Raw genomic sequence first — 21,631 nt, forward strand, 5'->3', positions numbered from 1 at the left:
TTCCTAAGATTATCAAATTTTTATCAACATTGAAGCACCTTGGCTATAACAAAATACCACACGTGCATGGATTGTGTGATCTAACAATAAATTGCTTTCCAGAACCAGAACAGTTTGTACGATAGACCGAGACAGTCTCTAAAGAGTACAAAAAGCGTCATGAAATATGGATTTGCAGCCAAAAGTTTATCTTGCAAGTGTTCATCCATCAAAGAGAGTGAAATAAATCGTCAGCGTCCGGCACGTTGTTCAATAAACAGCGGCGGCTCAAACCTCAGCGAAAGCAGCAGTCAAAGTCGGTTAACTCAGCTTGCTCTGACGCCTCGTATTTCATTATTGGCAATAATAAATCTGCCCTATCGCCTTCTAAACTCGGACAAAAAGTAGTTTTTGCCAGTTTTGCACTCGCATCGCAGCGCCCCCGCTCTATCTCTTCGCAAGAAAGAAGCAAAGAAAGTGTTCCTCAGAGACACATTTATAGCACCTGCCTCACCGCTCAATATTTTTCCCAACGACGGCGCCTTCTGCTGAACGAATGCATAAAGCCCGCGCTCGTCGAATTGAATTCATTTCCTCCTGCGTCTCCATAGTGGGAAATGAATAGAGATATCATGAAAGCCTCTCTTCACATCGGCGAACGTCGGCGTATTGAATTAAGCGCAAATAAAACTTGAATTTTTCCTATCAATTTATTAATTTTAATTTATTTTATTCGATATAAAAAAAGTTTCATCTCCAACACGAGAAAATAACTTGCAACTTGGCTTTGATTGGGCAACAACAATGGCTTTTGTAAAGGCCGTCGTCTTTGTTCAAACTCAAATATATATAAAGCTGACGTGGAAAAATTGGCCTAGATAAAAGTAAACAAAGGCCGTCCCCGACAGCAGCGCGAAGCCAAACAGAGAAATCGCGCAGACTTTTTATTGCGTGCCACACCTGTGCCTCGTAAAAGGGGAATTGCACACTTGGCTCTTTAACCTGCTTTGCATACTCACTCGCCAATCTGGCTCGAAAACTATGGCAAAAATCCAAAATCATATAATAATCAAAATCTCTTTTTACGAGCAAAATAAAATTTAAAACGTGTCAACAGCACGCTCGAAGATGATCAAGTTTTCAATTGTGCGTTTTTTTCAGGCTGTCATAGCTAAAAACAAAGTGCAATAAAATTGAACACCAGAGAAGGGCGGAACAAGTTGGCTGTGCACGCGTTGTTCAACTTTATTTGAAATATTGTTCCGAATATTCCACAGCAGCCGCCACTTCCATTCTTTGCGCGAGCAAATGCGTCTAGCAAAAAACAAAAAACAATTCTCGGCAGCAGATGCTTTGGCCACCCTCTTTTTTTCTCGCCAGCCTTGTCTGCCAAAAGTGCGTGCAAAAGTCACTTGAAATAATGAGGGCGATTCATAAAAGCCGTACCGAGCGGGTTGCAAATCATTTCATAATACTTATGCCGTTTACTGAATGTTCGAAACAACTTTTTGACGCAAAAAATAATAATAGGACTCGAAACACTGAAACCTTTATAAAGACCAAAGTTGGGTCAAAGAATTTAAATGTTTTCATTTTTAACGTCAACTTAATTTGATAGCTCATGATTTTTTTTTTATTAATTGGCTCATATCATATCTCGCATTAGATTAGAGCATTAATTAGTTATCGATAAAAAGATGGTATAATTTCAGTACATATTTTAAAAATTTTCACCTAGTACATAAAGTATATCCTCAATCACGACAATTTTTTATAAACAGAAGCGGGCCTTAATAGACAAAATGTCCAGGGGCACCATTGATCTTTTGACAATAATAAACGGTCGCGGCCGCTCCTCAAGAGTGATTCGCTTACCTTCTTGTTCAGAGTTTCCTGTTTTTCTGCTGATTTTGCCACCTCAGCCTCCATCAAATCAACTTTCCTCGGTTTTTGATGACTTAAGCACATTAATTGTCACAATCGGCCGTACATTCATTGCGATTAAAACTGTTTAAAGAGAAATTTTCTATCACACGCTCGTGAACACAAAAATAAAATCAGGTGATTTTCTTTTCTTCCCGCCAGATTTGGAGTCACCACATGTTTTACTCTCATTAGAAATTATCATGACATATGATTTGATGTGATTGATGAGCATCACGTGACCTATCGACCAATAGCGTGTTTTGTCTACAAAATTGACGTAAAAGTGCGGGAATTCCCTTTAAAGGCAAAGTGCAGTTTCCAGATAAGTGGCAAAATATGTTTGAAATTGATTGCATATGACAATAGTGTTTTAAAATGCTAAATTTCAGTATCATAAAAATTCCTCAGGAGTTATTGAGCGGGATTGAGCAAAAACTGGAGTGACTCATCCAAGCTGCAGGCATTAGGGGTGGCAATTTGCAAATTGGCGAGGCGCAGGTTAGACATTTTGCCTTTGCCCATGGACATATTTTCTAAGGCTGGGTTCCGTGTAATAGTTTCTGGGCTTGCATAATTATATAATTTAAATTATTACTGAAATCAAAATAATCAAGACTGAAGTATTTCTTCAAGATACTCTCTTTTGATCTGGATTCCATGCACAATGTGTGGAATCCAGCGGAACAAATTAGCCAAGGCAGCATAGATATTGTTTCCCGACTACAGCCGCCGCAATATTGTGTAACAATTAGACGCCGCAGGAGGAGAGAGACACGGACGCTCTATCAAATTAATCAGAGCATTGTGCGAGCGTTTCTCTTGTTGCCGTCGCGCCCGAGAGGAAGTAAATGCGACTGCTGCCTGCACAATAAGTTTATCGGCGCTGACAACTTGCGAGAGCGAATGTGTCCGCCGCAATCAGTGCGCCCTATAGAGTCTCACGCATGCAGAAATCCCGCGCGCCATGCTGTTTATTGCACACTCGACGCTGCCTTGAGCGGGTGTAATTTGGCATCGCTTAAAACCCCATGCGTGAACAGACATCAACACAGCCATTATCAATTTGCGAAAGCAAGCAGTCGAGCGGCATTCCTGCGGCGAGAAGAGCGTTTTCGCACTACTCGAATGAATTGGTCGCTATTCTCTGGGCCGTTGGTTCAGTTTTAAAATATGTAGGACAGATTTTTTTACAAATATAATTTTAAATAATTTCGATTATTTCGACTGTAGTATAATTAGACTGAAATTGCCTACTTATGAAAAATTTGTTGTGCTTTACAAATAACAATTTCGATGAAATATATATATTTTTAGCGACCCACATATTCTTTTTTGCTGTACGTTTTGAACAGGGTTAAAACCGCATTCAGTTTGCTTCAGTTACTCACAATATGCAATTAATTTCTTTGATAGGCCATATTTTTATATCGGAAATTTTAGAATTTCGGGGAGGCCACCAAAAAAATTTATTTTGAAACATTCAAGAAAATTACAGAATAAAAGTTGGACCCAGATAGTCCCGTTTTTTTCTTCATTTTTTTTTAATTGGATCAGAAAAATATCTTTCCATTCCCTTCCGTACGTAATTGCAAAGTTAACCTCAATGTTCTCTGTTAATTGTAAAAAGTTTCTATCATCGTCAGAACACCAGTGGCGATAGTGATGAAACAGATAAAATAAGAAGAGGAGCAATAAAATTAAGTTTTATATTGAATGGTTCCGAGTGAGTTCTCGGATGGAGCCGTGGGGGTAGAAACGAACAGATGGAAAAGAGAGTTGGCGCGCAGTGTAGCAATTATCAGGGCGTGATGCACCCCGACAAGAGACTAACCGAACAAAACCCTTTTTCCTAATTAAATTGAAAAAGTTTTATGAACAATCAAACTTTGAGTATTGCGGCCAACACAACTTGCGGCGCCGCCAACTGCTGCACTTTTCTCCGGATGAAATGCAAATCGTCTCACAGCTAGCTCGGCGCGCTGAGAAAGCAATTTTCCGTCCGTTTCAAATGGCGTTTCAATTATCAAGCGAGAGCTGAGAGGAAAGTTTCCTTTTTCTGGGTGCGACGAGAACCGACCGACGCGAGACTGTTAAGTGGAAAATTGACGGGCATGAATATTGCATACTGCAGCAGCACGCCTTGGCATAATTTCATTGGACTTAAGAAAAAAAATACTATATAAAAAGGGGGTGCGTGTGTGTGCAAGCGATATGGAAGCAGCAGCCCACTCTTGTCGGATGAGAACCCTCAAGACCTTAGCGCAATAAGCCACCATGAATATTCACAATATGCGGGAGAGAGCAGAAAAAAGTGGAAAAGTTGCGTGGCGTCCTTCTTAGGTGCATGTGCGGTGTATCGTGGAGAGCAATAATGACACGTCCCTCTAGCGCGATTTGCATTTTCGAGCAGACACACTCGACTAGATTATTCTCGACTTTCGTGCCCATTGCCAAGAAGCAAGTCAGGAGGGCCCACCTTTCTTTTCTGATGATGAAAATTTATTCGCCGCGTGCTCTCGCTTGAGCCTCGTGTGTAATTAATGCAGCCAGATTATCATAATTGTGCGCTTGAGAATTTTAACATTCAGGAGAGAGAACATGAGAGGAGAACAAAAATAACAGAAGTCGCTGGGTAATATTTTGCATAAAGCAATAAAAATCCCGAAGGGAGGGTAGGAAATTGGTCCTAAAAAGAGGAAAAATGTTCTGCTCATGAAAATTATAAAAATTATTTAATTTAATGAGCTTGTGCTGGATTTTTGTAGGCTCTTCTAAAGACTTGCTTTGATTCATCTTGTATATTTAATTCTCAATGAAAATAATTATTATTGGCTGTTTAAAGAGACTATGGTAATATTAATAGCATTTCAGAGACACTAAGAATGAAAAATATGAATACTAATTAATTATATTGAATTGGACAGTAAAGGAAAAATATTCAATTGCTATTAAAATTAGTAGATAAAGTCAATAGCAAAAATGATTATAATTCATTATTATAATTTATAATAATTTTAATAAATTTCAGAACCATTCTTTACAACTTAAATTATTTTTAATAATTTCAAAAATTATTTAGTTTAAAATTTGTATCGTACCGAAATGTCTAATTTTTGATCATTTATTTAACTATCTATCATTGTATTTTAGAATGTCAAGTTTTTTCGCTCAAATTTAAGTCGCAACATGATTAAAATTGTGTTGATTCTCCAAAATAGTGTGAAGAATGAAAATAGAATAATGTGACATGTAAATAACTTGTGATTTATGAGATTATGAATATATATCGCACACACCATTTCAAGATACAATTTCGCGGAAGGCATTAAAATTTCAGCAGAGTTATCCTCGGTGGACCATAACCCATAACCGCCGCAGAATAAATCAGCCAAAGCCGGTGGGCAATAAAAGCGCTCGGGAAATCGCACTCGGCAAAAGCACACCAGCGCAATTTTTTCTCCCAGTGTGTTTCCCCCAAAGCACTGTGTGCAGTGCAATATGATTCAGGAAGAGCAAAGAAGCACTTCCGAAGCGAGCCACTTGATATTTTTCTCACACTCGTTCACCCTAGCTCTAGTGTAAATAAAGCTTTTTTGTTTGCTTTCTTGCATATGTTTGCTGCGCCTATTACCAACGAGAAAGAGCCAACGGCCAACGGGAATCTGGGACTGTGCGAACTTGGATGTTGAAAACACACACGTGTGCTACGCAAACAAACCAATTCAGCCAGGACCCGCGGGTAGAGCACACGGAACTTCCTCGCCACTCATATTTAGGCTAAAATAACGATTTCTTTGTGTGTCTCCGCTGGAGAGCTGTTTTGGATTTTTTTTTCAGCACAGAGGATCCGATGGAAAATAGCTTTTTCAATTTTCTTACTTTTAATTTAAGAAAAAGCTGTGCAAAATTTTTTTTATCTATTTTAAAGTTTTTACCAAATATTCCAAAAAAAATCTTTCCTTTTTTTACATTGTAAGCAGAAAAACATTATTTAGGTTCACATTGGTTTGATGATTCAATTGTATAATAAATATCTTCGAGTACTGTCACATTATTAACTCCAAGAAGTTGCTGGAAATGTGTTCATTGGAGTGTGACCCTTGCCGGGGTTTTTTACGGTGATGCGTCTTCATTTACGGAAACTGCAGAGGCGGAAAACAAGCATAGGTGAACAAAAAAAGCTTTTTTTTGTGCAGAGGTGAATCGACGGCGGGTGCATCCCGTCATAAACAATGAGGAATTTGCATATATTCACTTGAGTGGCTATAAAAATGAAGGCAGACAGTGTTCATACGAGCGTTGCGCCGGAAAATATTGGACTCAGTCAGCATAATATATATTTATGTATGTATATGTGCGACGCTCTTGCTCTTTCAAAAGCCGCCGGCAACTGGGAATTGTGTTCGCTCTCGTGTGAAACATTTTGCTTTTGTTTCACACAGACGCGAGCAGCTTGGACAAAGTGCGGGGAAAAAAATATTGGTAGGAAATTTGGCTGAAAAATAAATGATAAAATTCCTCTAAAATTGTGTGCAGGGGAGTCTGCTAACTTAAAAAAGCCCAGACGAGTGTTTGGTACAAAAAAATTTCCGCAATATCAAGGCATAATAAACTTTGATTTATCCATAATTCCATTCCAACTGTAGAAAAAAATCTGAAGAAAATCTTTAATGCCATTTAGAACTGCGATTAAATGTTTGATAATTTTGATCATCTTCTTGAAACAAAAATTTTTGTCACCACGTGGATCGTGCACGCTCATTTTTCGCTCCGTGTGACACAGAATAAAAAAAGCGCGATGATATTACGACGTCGACTCGTTTTTCCGGCGGTGACAGAATTTTATAGGTGGGAAACTGGGAGCATTACAAAAATGCATGCCCGCGCTCTGCGCCTAATGGTAAGTAGGAGCATTACTTGACGAGCTATGAAACGGCGAATAATATAACGCCATCAGCGCGCACCATCATTTATCACATCAGTCTGCGTGAAAACTTAATATGCAGACCCGATATATCACTCCTTTGCAGAGCGGCGTGTGTGTCATTTTTCGGTTGGACGTGTTCGCCGCCACAGCTCTTTTTTCTCCACCTTCCCATTGTTCCGAGCTTGGAGCGCGATTTTTGCAGGATTTCATGAGCGCGCCTTGCAATCAGAAAATCGTTCCTTTGTCACTTTTGTGCTTGACGCAAAATGACTGGTGCTCTCAAATTGGATTTTTCGCAAGCCTGGGTCGTTCAGATGGACATTTCATTTTTGTATATTTCACATAGAAATGCGATCTCAATGGAAATATAAGTGAATGCTATATTGTTGCAGAAATTTTCAAAAGATTGAAGGTGCTATTTAAAAAGGAAATTTTACAATAAAAATCATGAATCAACAAAATTATTAAAAAAAAAAAAAAACATATTCATATATACCAATAACAGTTGGCACAGAAATACCATTTGAAAACGCCTTACTGCTCGCAAGTTCCATAAAAAAATACGTCATAATTGTTTTCAATTTTCAAAGAAATTTATTCCGCCAAAAGCTAACTCGTGCGGTTTTTCACAACAACACGCTGTAGTGCTGTATATTTGTGACGGTAAGTAATAAAAAATTCTAATGTGAAGTTTAGTAACTTGGCATGTGGGTGTGAGTTTGATTAGGTGGAAAGAAGTTTTCGAAGAAGTGGTTTGTGAAATCTCTGCGCCTCAAAAAAGCGCGTCTGAGAATTCCGATATTATTTAATTAATTTATTTTAAACCGCGTGTATTTTAGTTGGTGAATATATAGATCAATTACATACAAAAAATTAAGAATAAAAATTTCAATTAAGAAATCAATTAAATTAAAAAACCTGTCCTACCTGCTATTGTTGCTAGCAGCAAACAGGTCAAGCTGACCAGATTGACGGCCATGGTGATGAGTGAAGTTTTTGCTTTTCTCGAAAGCCGGTGCAGATCCGTAAGCAAGTACAGACCACGCGTCGTCTGAAATCAACCCTGTGCGAGGTGTGCGATGCTCGGCGCGAGACTGCCGCCGAATGATCGGCACCCCCGTGAGGGCGCGCAGACGCCCGCCGCTTCGCCTCCCTTCCAACTTTGCTCCACGCGCCAAAAGCAGTAGAAATCGTTTGTATAACAGGGATCACGTCGGTTCTCATAACAAAAGCAGGTGCGCGAGAGGCGCCGGCCGGACAGGGTGACCCCATATCCAATTAAGCTTGCTTTCATTCACCTCTGCAACCCGTGTGATTGCAAGCGTTTTTGTCACTCAATTCACTTGTTTTTTTTTTTACTTGAAATGGAAAATAAGTAAAATCCTCACACAAAAAGAAAGATTAATTACTTATGCAACCTGCACGACACCGCTAATAACCCGGTTGCATAACCTTATAATTCAATGCTATTCTTGGTTGCATTTCTCATAAAATGACTGAACTGTTCATTGTACATCAATCCTTAGTTATAACTAATTTTAAGTTAGAAAAAATAAAGTCAAATAGAAATATTTAATTTTTATGTTTGAAGAAATTGACACTCGAGTAGATCAGAGTAGATGATCATGGAAGTGAAGAAGAGATAATTTTTTTATTCAAAATCAAAACGGCTCTACCGGGGGTCTGCGACTATTTGATGAGCTAACGCGGTGATCGCTGACTAATACTAGAACCCTTCTTGCAGAACGTGACGGAAACTGGTAGAGCCGTTGTTTTTTAATAAAATCAATTTTTACAAAGAAATGCACAATCTCATCACTTAATTTTTAAGCTTTCTTTAAATGAATTACCGCAATTTTAATTAATGGTGCTTGATCGTTAAAGAACCCGATGAGAAAAATGGACTCCATTGCGTACGAATATCCTTGGAGATCTAAAGTATGTTCTCTCGTAACTGCCTAAATCCCTTTCCAGACTTAAGTTAATATAAGTAAAAAGATGCGATTTTTTTGTTTTCAACAAATTTATTTGCAAAATATGCAAAATGGTGGCTGCAAAAAACTAGGCTTAAGCAACCAATGACAAGGAGCTGAAATTTTTTTAATAATTTAAAATTACCTAAAAATTCAGGTGTGAAATGAAATTGCGTATTAAACAGAAAATTCTCAGCTGTAGTTGTACTTGAGCTTTCGAATCTCCATAAATTGTTTTATGACCTCGGTGGTAACTTTTGCTCTTCTTTCCTGGTGTGCCCCAACCAGAGCTGTCAGGATTGTGATCAGTTCTTTCTTCAACTCGCCAGTAAGAATTGCGCCACTTGTATAATCCTATGCAAAATGTATGCATTTGGTTAAATGCTGCGTATAATATTTTAATTAATTACTATTTTAATCTGCATCAGTTTGTCGTCGTCATCTAAGAAGAAGGTCAAGTACTGATAAGAAATGTCGACATCACAGTTACCACCCTTTTCTCTGTGTTCTTCAACGGTTGCACAACCTCCAGAGAAAGCATGTTTGTTTATCTGCGTAATTTAATAATTAATCTTTAAATCACATCATATCGTCGGCATTAATTACTTTATTTTTAATCTGCTTGGGTGTGTCTGTCAGGTAGATTGCAGTGTTATCATCACTTGCGGACATTTTGGTTTGGGCACCCTGCAGGGCAGGGAAGAAGGTGGAATGCATCAAGGCCGGCTTGGGCATTCCAATTCGAGGCGCCACGTCTCGGGTCATGCGGAAGTAAGGGTCCTAAAAAAATTTTTTAGCTCCTTTTTAAAAGCAAAAATTTTTTATACCTGGTCAATAGCGCAGGGGATGAGACAAGGGAGCTTGGCCTTTCCAAAAATAAAGGGAAATGACGTTGAAAATGCAGGGCTTGCTTGAATTGCTGGAAAACTAATTTTTCCAATAACGTCGCTGTCTCCAAAACCAAAAATCCCCTTTACTTGGTTAAAGGTTACGCACTTCTGGACTCGAACCATATTCTGGTAAAACGCAGGGCATTGCCTACGAGATAAATTGTATTCATATTTTGAAAAATCTGCATATAATTTACCCGATGAACTCAAGATCAGAGAAGATAAAAGTCTTTTCTGGGTCAAAACCTACGGCAATGATATCCTTCACATTTTCATAGGACAACCTTATAGCCTCTTCCAGTTTGATATCTTTCCACAAAGTCTTCTCATCATCAGTCAGTTGGATTACTAAAGGAACATCAAAAACTTCCTGAAGCCACCTGAAAATATTAAAAAAAAAAAAAAAAGATAACAAATGTATGTATGTCAAAATTATAAAAAATACTTTGTAAAGATAAAGGGAATGAGGTGCCCTAGGTGCATAGCTGCAGATGATGGCCCTCGCCCTGTGTACAAGTAAAAGGGCTTGCCCTGTTCATGGGCGGTGAGGATGGTGTTCAAATCTCGATGCGAGAAAAAGATGCCTCTGCGGAGAAAAGGGTGGGCCTTGTGCCCTGTGACCTTCTCGAACCGCTCAATGACGGCGGCGTCGATTTTGGAGCTACCAAATCTCTCTGAAAAAATTTGCAATTTCTTGTAAGGAAAAATTGAAGAAAAAAAATTGCGAACTGACTTATGAGCTTGTCATAATCGATGCCAGTGTCAGACTTGCTCGTCACGTTCCACGGGTCGACCACGTCCTCGTCTTCAGCACTCGCCGTAATCTGGACACTGGACATGTCTTCGGTCACTTTGTCCTCTGCCATTCGATCGTTTAAATTGCCAAACTTGGGAGAGAAATGGGATGCAGCCTGATGAAAGTTGACATTACCCTCAAAAACCGCATTGGAACGTGGAAATTCTTGTGATCAATGAAATTTCTGCAGCAGATGTGAACGTCAATTATTTATACGCATGCGCCTTGCGCAAAAGTAAACAAATAACAAAATTTCGGCTGAACCGGTGAAAGGTGAACCACGGAGCAAAGGCAAGGAGTGACCACATTTTTCGTGTTTTCAGAGCTTATTTCGTCCCAAATTAAATCTCAAAATTGATTCAATTTCACATTCAGTAATTTAAAACGAGCCATGGCAGCCCAAGGTGAAAAGCCTCTTCTAAATGAGTAAGTTAACAAAACACAGTTTCATATTTGCCTTTGAGATGACCCGTGTTTAAATAAAAATGTGTAAAAATGTATATGCAATTTTCAAACTAAATTTCAGGATCCTTGAGGTTTTGGAAGGATTTCCTGATGGGATTAGCGATCAGAAAATCAACGAGCAGTTCAGCAGTCACAATCGTCAAAATGTCTTGGATGCCATGAACAAACTACTTGTCCAGGTACGAATGCTGTATAATATATATTTTATGCCAATTTTTTAAATGGAATTGTTTATTTATCGGGGGTTGAAATGTAATTGATATTGACCCTTTACATACGTCAAATCTTATAAATTATAAAATTCGTGTAAATTTGTGATTGTTAGATTAAAAAAACTACTAACTTATTATATTTTAATATAGCTTCGTTTAAAAAAAAAAAGTTAATTGATATTTATTTGAATACTTTTCAGAAAAAGATTGAAGTTCTGCAGTTAAATCAAGAACTTTTCTACAGACTGAAAGCCCAGACTGCTGGTACTAAAGATCTCGAGAGTATTGAGGAGCAAATCGTTTATGAGCACATTGAACGCTCGGGGAACCAAGGGATATGGATTAGAGACATTCGCTACAAGACCAATTTAATGCCAGGGCCTCTAAACAAAATTTTGAAATCTCTGGAATCCAGTAAGAAAATCAAATCTGTCAAAAGTGTTTTGGTAAGGAAATCATGTTATTTTTCTCTGACTGGATGTGGACAATTTTTTTTACAGGCTGGAAAGAAAAAAGTTTACATGTTGTACGATGTGATTCCGGACAGCAAAGTTACCGGTGGAACCTTTTATCAAGAACAAGAGTTTGACGTTGAGTTCACTGATCTCCTCACTCAAGAAACTCTGAAATACTTAAATGAAAAGTCTGCAGCTGCTGTAGTAAATGGGAAAGGGAGACCTTTGGAAATTCGCAATATGTCTTTTGCCACAATCTCCGAGATTCAGCAATTCATCGGAAGACTCAAGATTTTTACGGTTAGATATTAATTTAATGATTTGTGAAACCTAATTTTATTTTATTTAAACAGGTACAAATTAAAGAAAATGACATTCAGAAAATACTGCAATGTCTGGGTTACGATGGAAAAATCGAAAGCTCGACCAAACCAGGGCCTGACGGTGACCCTGTTGATTGTTTCAGAGCAGTTGCTCCTCTCATCAGTCAGCCTAGCATTGTCCGTATGCCATGTGGAGCATGTCCAGTAAGTTAATTTATACGGGTTCCAAATATTGTAATAACTTTTTTTTCCTTGTGACAGATATCAGAAAAATGTTCTGCAACTGGCGTTATCACTCCAAGCAAATGCAAATACTTGACTGATTGGTTGAACGTTGATGTGAATGAAATGATGTAAAGCTGATAGAATCTATGATGAATTAATTCAGAATTTTTTAAGTCCAATTTGGACATGCTTTGAAAAATAAATATAATTCAATGGATCATTTTTCGCATTTTTCCCTTATTTTTGTGTGTGCATTAAAAAATACAAAAAATAATTCCAAAATCACAAAATGAATTATATTTTATGCTGTTAAAAAATAAAAAGATACATAAATGAAAATTTAAATCACAATTCAATTAAATTGAATTGAATTACATTAATATTTTTATGTATATATTTTTTCCTTTGAATAAAAAAAATGCGAAAACTATGGTAGGCAGTAGCCAATAGCATGTAGCAAATATTTATAAATTTTTAAACTTTATAAATTTTCCCGCCCTTTTAAAAGATTCCCATCTTTTTATTCAGCTGTTCTTGCTTCATTGAGATCTGTGTCCAGTGTTAAATCTGTTCCTTCGGCTGATCAATTTCACTCAAAAAACAGGTATTTTCTTTATATTTTTATAAATATACCACAGCCAGGGTAAAAAATAGATAAACCAAGTGATCAATTCTTAATGCTGTAACTCGAATGACCATTAGAGAGACATTCATAAGCATATTTTCACCTTTAATTTTTGCTGTTCCGAATCCATTTTTTTTTGCGCCCTCAAATGATCTTCTTAAAACATTTTTAACTTAGATAAACTCATTTATTTCTGCAGAAAAATGTCTGGCGCCGCTTCCGGACCCGTGGGACGTCCCATGAAGTACCCTTACACCTTCACCGCTAAGATCGCCCAGTTCCCTTTGAAGTGGCACATTAACAACCAGTGGATCTGGAAGTACTGGGCTATCGGATTGGCAATTAGCGCTCCTATTTTCTACAAGATCCAAAAGGCATCCAACTCACCCGCCAACAAAGCAAAGTGGGCAGAGTCACAGAAGAAGTCTGGACACTAAAAGGGGGTGTCTTGCTTGTATGAAATATTCGTGTACATTTGCTGAAGACCGTGGGAAAGTGGTAGAAACAAAATGAAAAATAAATGTTAAACTCTAGTTATACCTACTTAAAAATTTTATTCGATTAAAAAAATTCACTTCCCTTACAGATTAAAGTTTCACAAATCATGATTGAAAGCTCCGTTGCATTGCTTGCAACCGTTCCCTTAGTTCTTTAGATGAATATTTTCTTTTCTTCTCAGGTTGGTAATCGGTTAAATTTTGACTTTGGGCTTGTGGCTGTAAAAATATTCAAGATTAAGCAATTCAAATAAAGCAAGTACTATTCTGTACTTACTAAGTTTGAAAAGTATTCAGGCGATATTCCCTCTAAGAAAAGAATCCGATCTTCAATAACTTTTAACCTTGCATAGACATCTCGAGCCACAGGCTTTTCAGAATTTTCTTCAAGCTGCAGATGCCTTTCTATATTTTGAAGTCTCTCTGCTACACCTTGTGGCAACTAGAGGGAAAAATTATCATTATAATTTGACTAAGTAAAATTGAAAAGAAATTACATCCCGAGATTTGTTTTCTTCGGCCGAGGTTGAGGGCCCAGGATCAAAACTTCTGGTTTGAGGTCCCCATTCGTTAACTACTCTGCGGACTTCACCATGTATTTTTGTTAATAATATTTTTTTATTTTATTTAATTAGCTCACTTTTCAAGTGGCTCTTTCCATCCTTTCTTGGAACAAGGACAGCATTGACTCGGGCGCAGGAGTCATCCATGTCTGCTGAACCACTTTTGTCTCCGTCATTCTTCCAAGCACTGCTGCAGAAGTCGCGGATATTGATTCTGTTGACGTCATCTCTTTTCCTACTGATAAACGCCTCAATGCGGCGTCTGACCTAGGAATTTAAAACTTGATGCTTTTTTTAAATTGATTTATTCAATTAATTACTCAACCTCTTCAGGCTTTGCTTTGATCTGAATCATGTCGCTGGTCACAGCTGGGACTTCCTCAAAATTGTCTTCAGAAATTGGCTCCTTTTTTATTACTGAAATATTGTAATAGGAGGACTATAAGTAAAAAGAAATAAAAAAATCTTTTTATTTGAAAATAAGTTTGTATTTGAAAATATTTTCTACTACAACTCTCTTTAAAAGGTGGGTGTGGTACGCAGTCTTAATTGCTTTTACTGCTTACCACAATTCTACATGTCATTTTATTTGTCATGTTTTTTATTTTATAGATATCACAATATAAATTGGGGCAAAATAACTAATAAAAATTAACAAAATTATTATAAACTTTCTCCATTAAAAAGCTTTAAAACACTTTAAAATTTCCTTTCAATTCTGCGCATTGAAAATATTCAACAATAACGTGGAGAAAACTTTAAAACATCACATGCAGATATTGCACCAAAATATCCAACCCCAAGAAAATGAACCACCAAATCACCAACTAAACGAAACTACTTATTTTGAGGGAGATTATTTTTACTCCACGCACATTCCTTGTTCGCCTTCCATTCAGGTTGGTTGCTGCTAGCATCATCATAAACCTCCTTTTTCCATATCGGAACAAGTGCCTTCAATGCATTTATAGTATGCTGCACAGCTGCCAAAGATTCGCCTCGGTGCTCCGAGGAAATAGCAATTATCACGCTTGCTTCACAAACAGGAACAGTCCCTAGCCTAAAGATCATTTTTTTTTTTTCAAATGCATGTTAAGTTCTTCCAAATTTTACCTGTGAAATATTGCAATATTCTCCACTGCCCATTTGCTGCGAACTTCACTGCATAATTCGCGCATTACTTTTTCTGCCATTGAGTCGTATGCTTCATAATCCAATTGAACTACCTAATAAGTAAACAAATAATTTTAAATAATTTTCCAACTAGAATAAACTTGCCTTCTTTTCTTCAAAATTGTCTCTTGTTGTCCCTACAAAAAGAGATATGGCACCACATTTTGGAGATGTGACGACGGTTGTTGCTTCGTCGACACTCAACTTGTCATGTGTCAATTTAACAGTATCCATGCTAACCTAGTTTAAGTAAATTTCAATTATTTACCAATCCATTATAACCCAAATCTAACCTCCACTTAATGGGGGAATGACAGCAATTTGGTCACCAGATTTTAACGTTAAAAGAGCGTCGTCGGATGAAGGGTACTCTTCATTGATGGCAAGGATCAAGCTATTTTGAAGCTTCTCAAGCTTGAATCGCTGAACTATTGTCTTAAATAGATTGCTGTAAGTTTCTTCTTGGCACACTTGGATTTCAGCTTCTCTCTCACCACTGATTTCCCTGGCACTGGCAAACAGCAACACCTTCACGATGACGGACTGACCCTGCCAGTAAAAGGTTTACAACATTAATTAGAGCATTTAATTCATGTTTTACATTATTCATACTAATCCGTACCATGCCATTTAGTGTTTCCAGATAAATTCATCAAATACATAGGCTTAATCAATTTTGATTAGCCCGAGGATAACGCTGAGTTAACTTTTGAAGGCTCCTAAACCTGCCTAAACCCACTGCAGCACTGCAATGACCGCACACTTTTTGAACACAGCACACAGCAGATCTGAAAGATAAAAAAATTTACCCTTCACGACGTAAAACACAAATCAGCACATCATACTATTCTTGTAAAATAGATAATAAAATGCTGATCGATTAAGTGGATGAGGCAAAATTTAAAGATAATTCTCGTGTGATCAAGAGAATAAAAATATGATCACATGCTTTCCTCCCAATCCCACAAATGGTTACGCCCCCATGTGTTTCTACGAAGCGCCAATCACAACGCAGAATTAAACAGTATTTGGCCAATAGAAATAAAGATATCTTAATTTTCAAGATCAAGCGCGGGAGCAATAATATTATATCGCCCTCATAGAAGATCGTACTGTACCGTATGTTTGTTCGCCGAGTTTGGAGTGACTGATATCTGATAATATGGAAAGTGTTCATAATTACATAATTTTAAAACTAACTTTAATAAAGAATTCAGTATTTAAATATTATTAAAATATTTAAAATTCCTAAAGATTTATCAATTTGGACAAAAAATATTACAAGTTTTTACTCCTTGAGCCTTATAAAGTCGATCAATATAAATATGAGTATTTTCATCTACAAATGAATATCTTTTTAATCGGGATCTCTCATAAATTTATAATTTTTAAGGAGCATCAACACAACATTTTATTCAATAATAGGTTATTACACAGCAAATTTGAAATCAGAATTGCAAATTGTTCACTGGGTTCACATTAAAATTTGTAAGAATTATTGGCTGGCCACCAATTTGTGACAAATCAACAAAATCAAGTGATGTGCCAGAAACTGTAATCGGTAACTGAATCTGCAAGGTTTGGGGTACTTGATAAAATTGTGTGGTTTGAGACTGGTACGTCGTTCCTGTTGGAGCCAGGATTTGCATAGGAAGAGAAGTTGGTGTGTGCAAAATAGTTTGAGTAGGCCCAATATTTTGCGATGATGGAATGAAAGATTCCAACGAGGAGAGCGTGAGTGTTTCAACAGGGTCTCTAATGGTAACATCTTGAGAGTTTTCTTGGGGAACGACGTCTTTTATGCTAGCGGCATCAAGAGCCTTGTTGCCTCCATCCAAAACTGTAGTAGCTCGATCTTCATCACAATCCGCTTCGTCTTCTTTTTCCTCGACAATATTTTCCGAATTTGATTTATGGGTCCTCCTAAAAAGGTGTCGGATCAAAGTTAAATATATTTATTTTTATTTAATTTTTGCATACCTCTGGTGAGCACGAAGGTCTTGACTACCAAAAAACTTTTTTAAGCAAACGTCGCATTCATGATTCTTTTCACCCTTATGTCGTCGTAAATGATCATCAAGTTTTGTTTTTCTTATGAATTTTTTGGAACACACTTGGCATTCAAATGGCTTCTCCCCTATTAAAAATTGGATACATTAGACAAATAAATGATATTTTTTTTCTTTTTCACCAACCAGTGTGCGTACGAGTATGAAATACAAGTTTATCTTTCCTCGTAAATCTTGCATCACAGTGTTCGCAACAGAATTTTTTCTCTTTGTTGACATGCCTAGCAACATGAATTTTCAAGCTCTGTGGGTTACTGAGGCCCTCCCCACACACCTTCAAATGAAGAATTTATATTTTTTGTTATTATTCGGATTGCGATCTTATACTTGACAAAGATAATTTTTAATAAGATTATGCAAGCGCTCTTTGTGTTGAGTAAGAAGAATTTTCTTATCAAAAGTCTCTGGGCATTCATCACATTCAAAGTTGTCCACAATTTTTTCGTGTTTTTTCACTAAGTGCTTCTGAAGTGATGGCCTATTTTTATATCTAGCGTTGCACTGGTCGCAGAAAAAACTGAGCGTGTCCCTAAAATGAAAACCCATTAGTACTTGCTGAATAGGAAAATGATTAAGTTTAAGTTATATCACCGGTGCGTTTTCTTCTTGTGGTAGTTCAGCAATCTCTTGTTGTCAAAGGAATTTTTACAAATTTCACAAGAATAAGGCCCAGGCTTACAATTTGCCAAGTGGCAAATCATTCTCTCCAAACTTCTGTATTCTTCACAACACTGGCCACAAATTAAAAAACTAAGTGTAATCAGCTTCTCCCAATGACGTATGAGACGGTCACTTCCTTCTTTAATGGGAAGGTCAAGCTGAAATTTAAATGTTGAGATGTAAAAAAAAAAATATTTCAAATCAATTTTAATATCAACCTCTTGAATATCCTCCGGTTTCAAATTGCAGTTATGCTGATTGAATTCCTCTGTGATCCTATAAGTATGGAAGCACTGGCAGCAGCACAAAATATCAACACTGTCTTTGTCCATTTGCGAGTTTTTGTCGAGCTTCGTTTTAAGATCTGAGCTACTACTTTCTCCATGAGCAAATTTAATATGGGTATTGCATATTTCCGAGTCAGAAAATATCCTGAAAATGAATGTGTAAAATTATATTGTATATTCTTCAGGCATAAATTTAAAAATTTTTACCTAGGACAAAGAGAGCAAGGCCACTCTTTAGGTTCTGGGGTTGTTTCTCTAACTTGTCTAACTTTCCTTGTTATTATTGAGCAACCGTTGACTAAAAAATTAACCAGAAAAGTAAATTACAGTAAAATCATTTTGATTATTGCAAAATACCTTTACTTTTAGAATTGTCAGTCTGCTTCACTTGGGAAGCTCTCAGCATACGCTGGTGTCTAGTTTCATAATGATGAGTAGAGTCAAGAGCACTTTTCAAGGCTTTCTGTTTAGAAACACAATCTGTGAAAAGATTAATTTAATACATAGGAAAAAAATTTTAAATAAGAAATTATATTATACAATCAACGGCTGGCTTTGGATCATCTATGTCCATGCTATTGTCACTGTCCCCTGCAATATCAGATTTCCAGACAGAGCGCTCATTTGTGTCTGTTCCGTCGTTGATAAAATTTTCTTTGGGAAATTCTTCCAGTTTATTGTCCACTCTTGTGTAAAAAGTTTGCACTAAAAGCTAATAAAATTAAAAAGTAAAAAATTTTGTGTTTTTAGTGAAAGATGATAACAAACCTGCATTTCAGATACAAAATTCTTAGTTGTGTCAAAAATCCTAGCAGAATTTATAGTTGAGGAACAGAAGATGGTCATGGCCATAATTTCTAGTTCTTGAGTTAATTTGGAGGAATCAAAACTATGCTCTAGTTCAGAAAGCTGCAAAATTGAATTTTTATATGTAACTGCCTGATGCAAAAACACAAAATAAATTAACACAACACACCTTTTCAAAATAATTTTGCAAAGCGTGTGCTAATTTTTTAAGCAATGCCTCTGTTGACGCCATATGACAAAAGTTTTTGATGTCTACTCTCTTGATAATAATTTTTGTTAATTTACTCAGAATTTTTACTCTCTCGGCGGATCGAATTATGATAGTTATAAGTGAGAAGCAGGTATTCAATTTACGAATTAAAAAATTAAACACCAAGAACAATGATGCTGAAGTTAGCGTCATCCACATCCACATCCACATCCTCATCCACATGTGGATAGAATTGTTCCGTCAAACTCGAGCCTCATATATCGCCATAAGGTTAACATGTCCACATCCACACCGTGTGGATGACGCTATCCTCATCCACATCCTCATCCACATCCTCATCCTCATCCACATCCTCATCCACATCCACATCCTCATCCACATCCACATCCACACGTAAAAATATTTTAAATTGAAATTAAAAAATAAAAATAAAAAATAATTTTTTTTTTTATTTTTGTCAAAATTAAATTAAATTATCTTGTTATCTTCTGTAATAATTATCACATTTAAAATCACGCTAAAAAGTGTTTATCCACACGTGCACCCTCCATCCACACCGTGTGGATGACGCTATATCCACATCCTCATCCACATCCACATCCTCATCCACATCCACATCCTCATCCACATCCACATCCACATCCACATCCTCATCCACATCCACATCCTCATCCACATCCACACGTAAAAATATTTTAAATTGAAATTAAAAAATAAAAATAAAAAATAATTTTTTTTTAATTTTTGTCAAAATTAAATTAAATTATCTTGTTATCTTCTGTAATAATTATCACATTTAAAATCACGCTAAAAAGTGTTTATCCACACGTGCACCCTCCATCCACACCGTGTGGATGACGCTATCCACATCCTCATCCACATCCACATCCTCATCCACATCCACATCCTCATCCACATCCACATCCTCATCCACATCCTCATCCACATCCACATCCTCATCCACATCCTCATCCACATCCACACGTAAAAATATTTTAAATTGAAATTAAAAAATAAAAATAATTTTTTTTTAATTTTTGTCAAAATTAAATTAAATTATCTTGTTATCTTCTGTAATAATTATCACATTTAAAATCACGCTAAAAAGTGTTTATCCACACGTGCACCCTCCATCCACACCGTGTGGATGACGCTATCCACATCCTCATCCACATCCACATCCTCTCATCCACATCCACATCCTTATCCACATCCACACGTAAAAATATTTTAAATTGAAATTAAAAAATAAAAATAAAAAATATTTTTTTTTTTAATTTTTGTCAAAATTAAATTAAATTATCTTGTTATCTTCTGTAATAATTATCACATTTAAAATCACGCTAAAAAGTGTTTATCCACACGTGCACCCTCCATCCACACCGTGTGGATGACGCTATCCACATCCTCATCCACATCCACATCCTCATCCACATCCACATCCTCATCCACATCCTCATCCACATCCACATCCTCATCCACATCCACATCCTCATCCACATCCACATCCTCATCCACATCCACATCCACATCCACATCCTCATCCACATCCACATCCTCATCCTCATCCACATCCACATCCTCATCCACATCCACATCCTCATCCTCATCCACATCCACACGTAAAAATATTTTAAATTGAAATTAAAAAATAAAAAATAATTTTTTTTTAATTTTTGTCAAAATTAAATTAAATTATCTTGTTATCTTCTGTAATAATTATCACATTTAAAATCACGCTAAAAAGTGTTTATCCACACGTGCACCCTCCATCCACACCGTGTGGATGACGCTATCCACATCCTCATCCACATCCACATCCACATCCACATCCTCATCCACATCCACATCCACATCCTCATCCACATCCACATCCACATCCTCATCCACATCCACATCCTCTCATCCACATCCACATCCTTATCCACATCCACACGTAAAAATATTTTAAATTGAAATTAAAAATAAAAATAAAAAATAACTTTTTTATTTGTTGTGTGGATAATATTACTTAATTTTGAGAAAAATTAAAAAAAAAATTTTTTTTTATTTTTATTTTTTAATTTCTTTTTTCAAATATTTTTAGGTGTGGATGTGGATGAGGATGTGGATGTGGATAGCGTCATCCACACGGTGTGGATGGAGGGTGCACGTGTGGATAAACACTTTTTAGCGTGATTTTAATTGTGATAATTTTTACAGAAGATAACAAGATAATTTAATTTAATTTTGACAAAATTAAAAAAAAGTTATTTTTTATTTTTATTTTTTAATTTCAATTTAAAATATTTTTACGTGTGGATGTGGATGAGGATGTGGATGAGGATGTGGATGTGGATGAGGATGTGGATGTGGATGAGGATAGCGTCATCCACACGGTGTGGATGTGGACATGTTAACCTTATGGGAATATATGTGGCTCGAGTTTGACGGAACAATTCTATCCACATGTGGATGAGGATGTGGATGTGGATGACGCTAACTTCAGCACGGTCAAGAACAAGACGATTGCAAAATGTTTTGTTTCACTTGTCTCCGAATCGACACACCCCCTTTTTCTTGACAACT

The 21,631-nt window shown here is 36.8% G+C and overlaps 6 protein-coding genes across 10 annotated transcripts in view; 2 read left to right on the forward strand and 4 right to left on the reverse strand.

Moving 5' to 3' along the window:
• LOC132196890 (uncharacterized) overlaps positions 1 to 7,921 on the reverse strand; it is a 74,159-nt gene extending 66,238 nt beyond the window's left edge. For both annotated transcript variants that reach the window (XM_059619826.1, XM_059619825.1), the window contains exon 1: positions 7,760 to 7,921. In XM_059619826.1, coding sequence (XP_059475809.1) covers positions 7,760 to 7,811 — 52 coding nt within the window. In that variant the 5' untranslated portion in view covers positions 7,812 to 7,921. The remainder of the gene's footprint in view (positions 1 to 7,759) is intronic.
• Positions 7,922 to 8,844: 923 nt separating this feature from the next.
• On the reverse strand, positions 8,845 to 10,679 carry LOC132196510 (tryptophan--tRNA ligase, cytoplasmic). The gene is made up of 7 exons (XM_059619222.1): positions 10,429 to 10,679; positions 10,141 to 10,369; positions 9,893 to 10,075; positions 9,633 to 9,843; positions 9,412 to 9,585; positions 9,216 to 9,356; positions 8,845 to 9,159 (listed from the first exon to the last, which is right to left on the reverse strand). The coding sequence occupies exons 1-7, from the start codon at positions 10,559 to 10,561 to the stop codon at positions 8,998 to 9,000; spliced, it is 1,233 nt and encodes a 410-aa protein (XP_059475205.1). The 5' UTR covers positions 10,562 to 10,679; the 3' UTR covers positions 8,845 to 8,997.
• LOC132197885 (DNA-directed RNA polymerase III subunit RPC6) lies at positions 10,193 to 12,395 on the forward strand. 2 transcript variants are annotated; one of them, XM_059621476.1, is made up of 7 exons: positions 10,193 to 10,782; positions 10,867 to 10,917; positions 11,018 to 11,135; positions 11,369 to 11,614; positions 11,669 to 11,923; positions 11,977 to 12,150; positions 12,208 to 12,395. In XM_059621476.1, exons 2-7 carry the CDS (start codon positions 10,883 to 10,885, stop codon positions 12,301 to 12,303), a joined length of 924 nt encoding a protein of 307 aa, XP_059477459.1. In that variant the 5' UTR covers positions 10,193 to 10,782; positions 10,867 to 10,882; the 3' UTR covers positions 12,304 to 12,395. The 2 variants fall into 2 exon arrangements, with proteins under 2 accessions (XP_059477459.1, XP_059477458.1); XM_059621475.1 differs by having other exon boundaries at positions 10,196 to 10,917.
• A 288-nt stretch (positions 12,396 to 12,683) lies between these two features.
• On the forward strand, positions 12,684 to 13,335 carry LOC132196569 (uncharacterized). Its single transcript, XM_059619320.1, has 2 exons — positions 12,684 to 12,775; positions 12,996 to 13,335. The coding sequence occupies exon 2, from the start codon at positions 13,000 to 13,002 to the stop codon at positions 13,231 to 13,233; it is 234 nt and encodes a 77-aa protein (XP_059475303.1). The 5' UTR covers positions 12,684 to 12,775; positions 12,996 to 12,999; the 3' UTR covers positions 13,234 to 13,335.
• LOC132196567 (molybdopterin synthase catalytic subunit) lies at positions 13,326 to 15,460 on the reverse strand. Of its 2 annotated transcripts, none has more exons than XM_059619317.1 (9): positions 15,323 to 15,460; positions 15,135 to 15,269; positions 14,970 to 15,082; positions 14,732 to 14,916; positions 14,182 to 14,273; positions 13,934 to 14,123; positions 13,791 to 13,879; positions 13,571 to 13,735; positions 13,326 to 13,512 (listed from the first exon to the last, which is right to left on the reverse strand). In XM_059619317.1, the coding sequence occupies exons 2-9, from the start codon at positions 15,261 to 15,263 to the stop codon at positions 13,399 to 13,401; spliced, it is 1,077 nt and encodes a 358-aa protein (XP_059475300.1). In that variant the 5' UTR covers positions 15,264 to 15,269; positions 15,323 to 15,460; the 3' UTR covers positions 13,326 to 13,398. The 2 variants fall into 2 exon arrangements, with proteins under 2 accessions (XP_059475300.1, XP_059475301.1); XM_059619318.1 differs by having other exon boundaries at positions 14,970 to 15,078; positions 15,131 to 15,269.
• Positions 15,461 to 16,407: 947 nt separating this feature from the next.
• LOC132196565 (GDNF-inducible zinc finger protein 1-like) lies at positions 16,408 to 21,616 on the reverse strand. Of its 2 annotated transcripts, XM_059619314.1 has the most exons (12): positions 21,558 to 21,616; positions 19,022 to 19,225; positions 18,814 to 18,954; positions 18,586 to 18,757; positions 18,403 to 18,525; positions 18,253 to 18,343; positions 17,977 to 18,190; positions 17,690 to 17,916; positions 17,426 to 17,627; positions 17,225 to 17,372; positions 17,010 to 17,166; positions 16,408 to 16,952 (listed from the first exon to the last, which is right to left on the reverse strand). In XM_059619314.1, exons 2-12 carry the CDS (start codon positions 19,082 to 19,084, stop codon positions 16,478 to 16,480), a joined length of 2,013 nt encoding a protein of 670 aa, XP_059475297.1. In that variant the 5' UTR covers positions 19,085 to 19,225; positions 21,558 to 21,616; the 3' UTR covers positions 16,408 to 16,477. The 2 variants fall into 2 exon arrangements, with proteins under 2 accessions (XP_059475297.1, XP_059475296.1); XM_059619313.1 differs by lacking the exon at positions 21,558 to 21,616 and having other exon boundaries at positions 18,409 to 18,525; positions 19,022 to 19,250.
• Between the last annotated feature and the right edge of the window lie 15 nt (positions 21,617 to 21,631).

The sequence above is a fragment of the Neocloeon triangulifer genome, unplaced genomic scaffold (assembly GCF_031216515.1).
Source record: "Neocloeon triangulifer isolate White Clay Creek 2 clone unplaced genomic scaffold, ASM3121651v1 ptg000012l, whole genome shotgun sequence".
NCBI classification, from domain to species: domain Eukaryota; kingdom Metazoa; phylum Arthropoda; class Insecta; order Ephemeroptera; family Baetidae; genus Neocloeon; species Neocloeon triangulifer.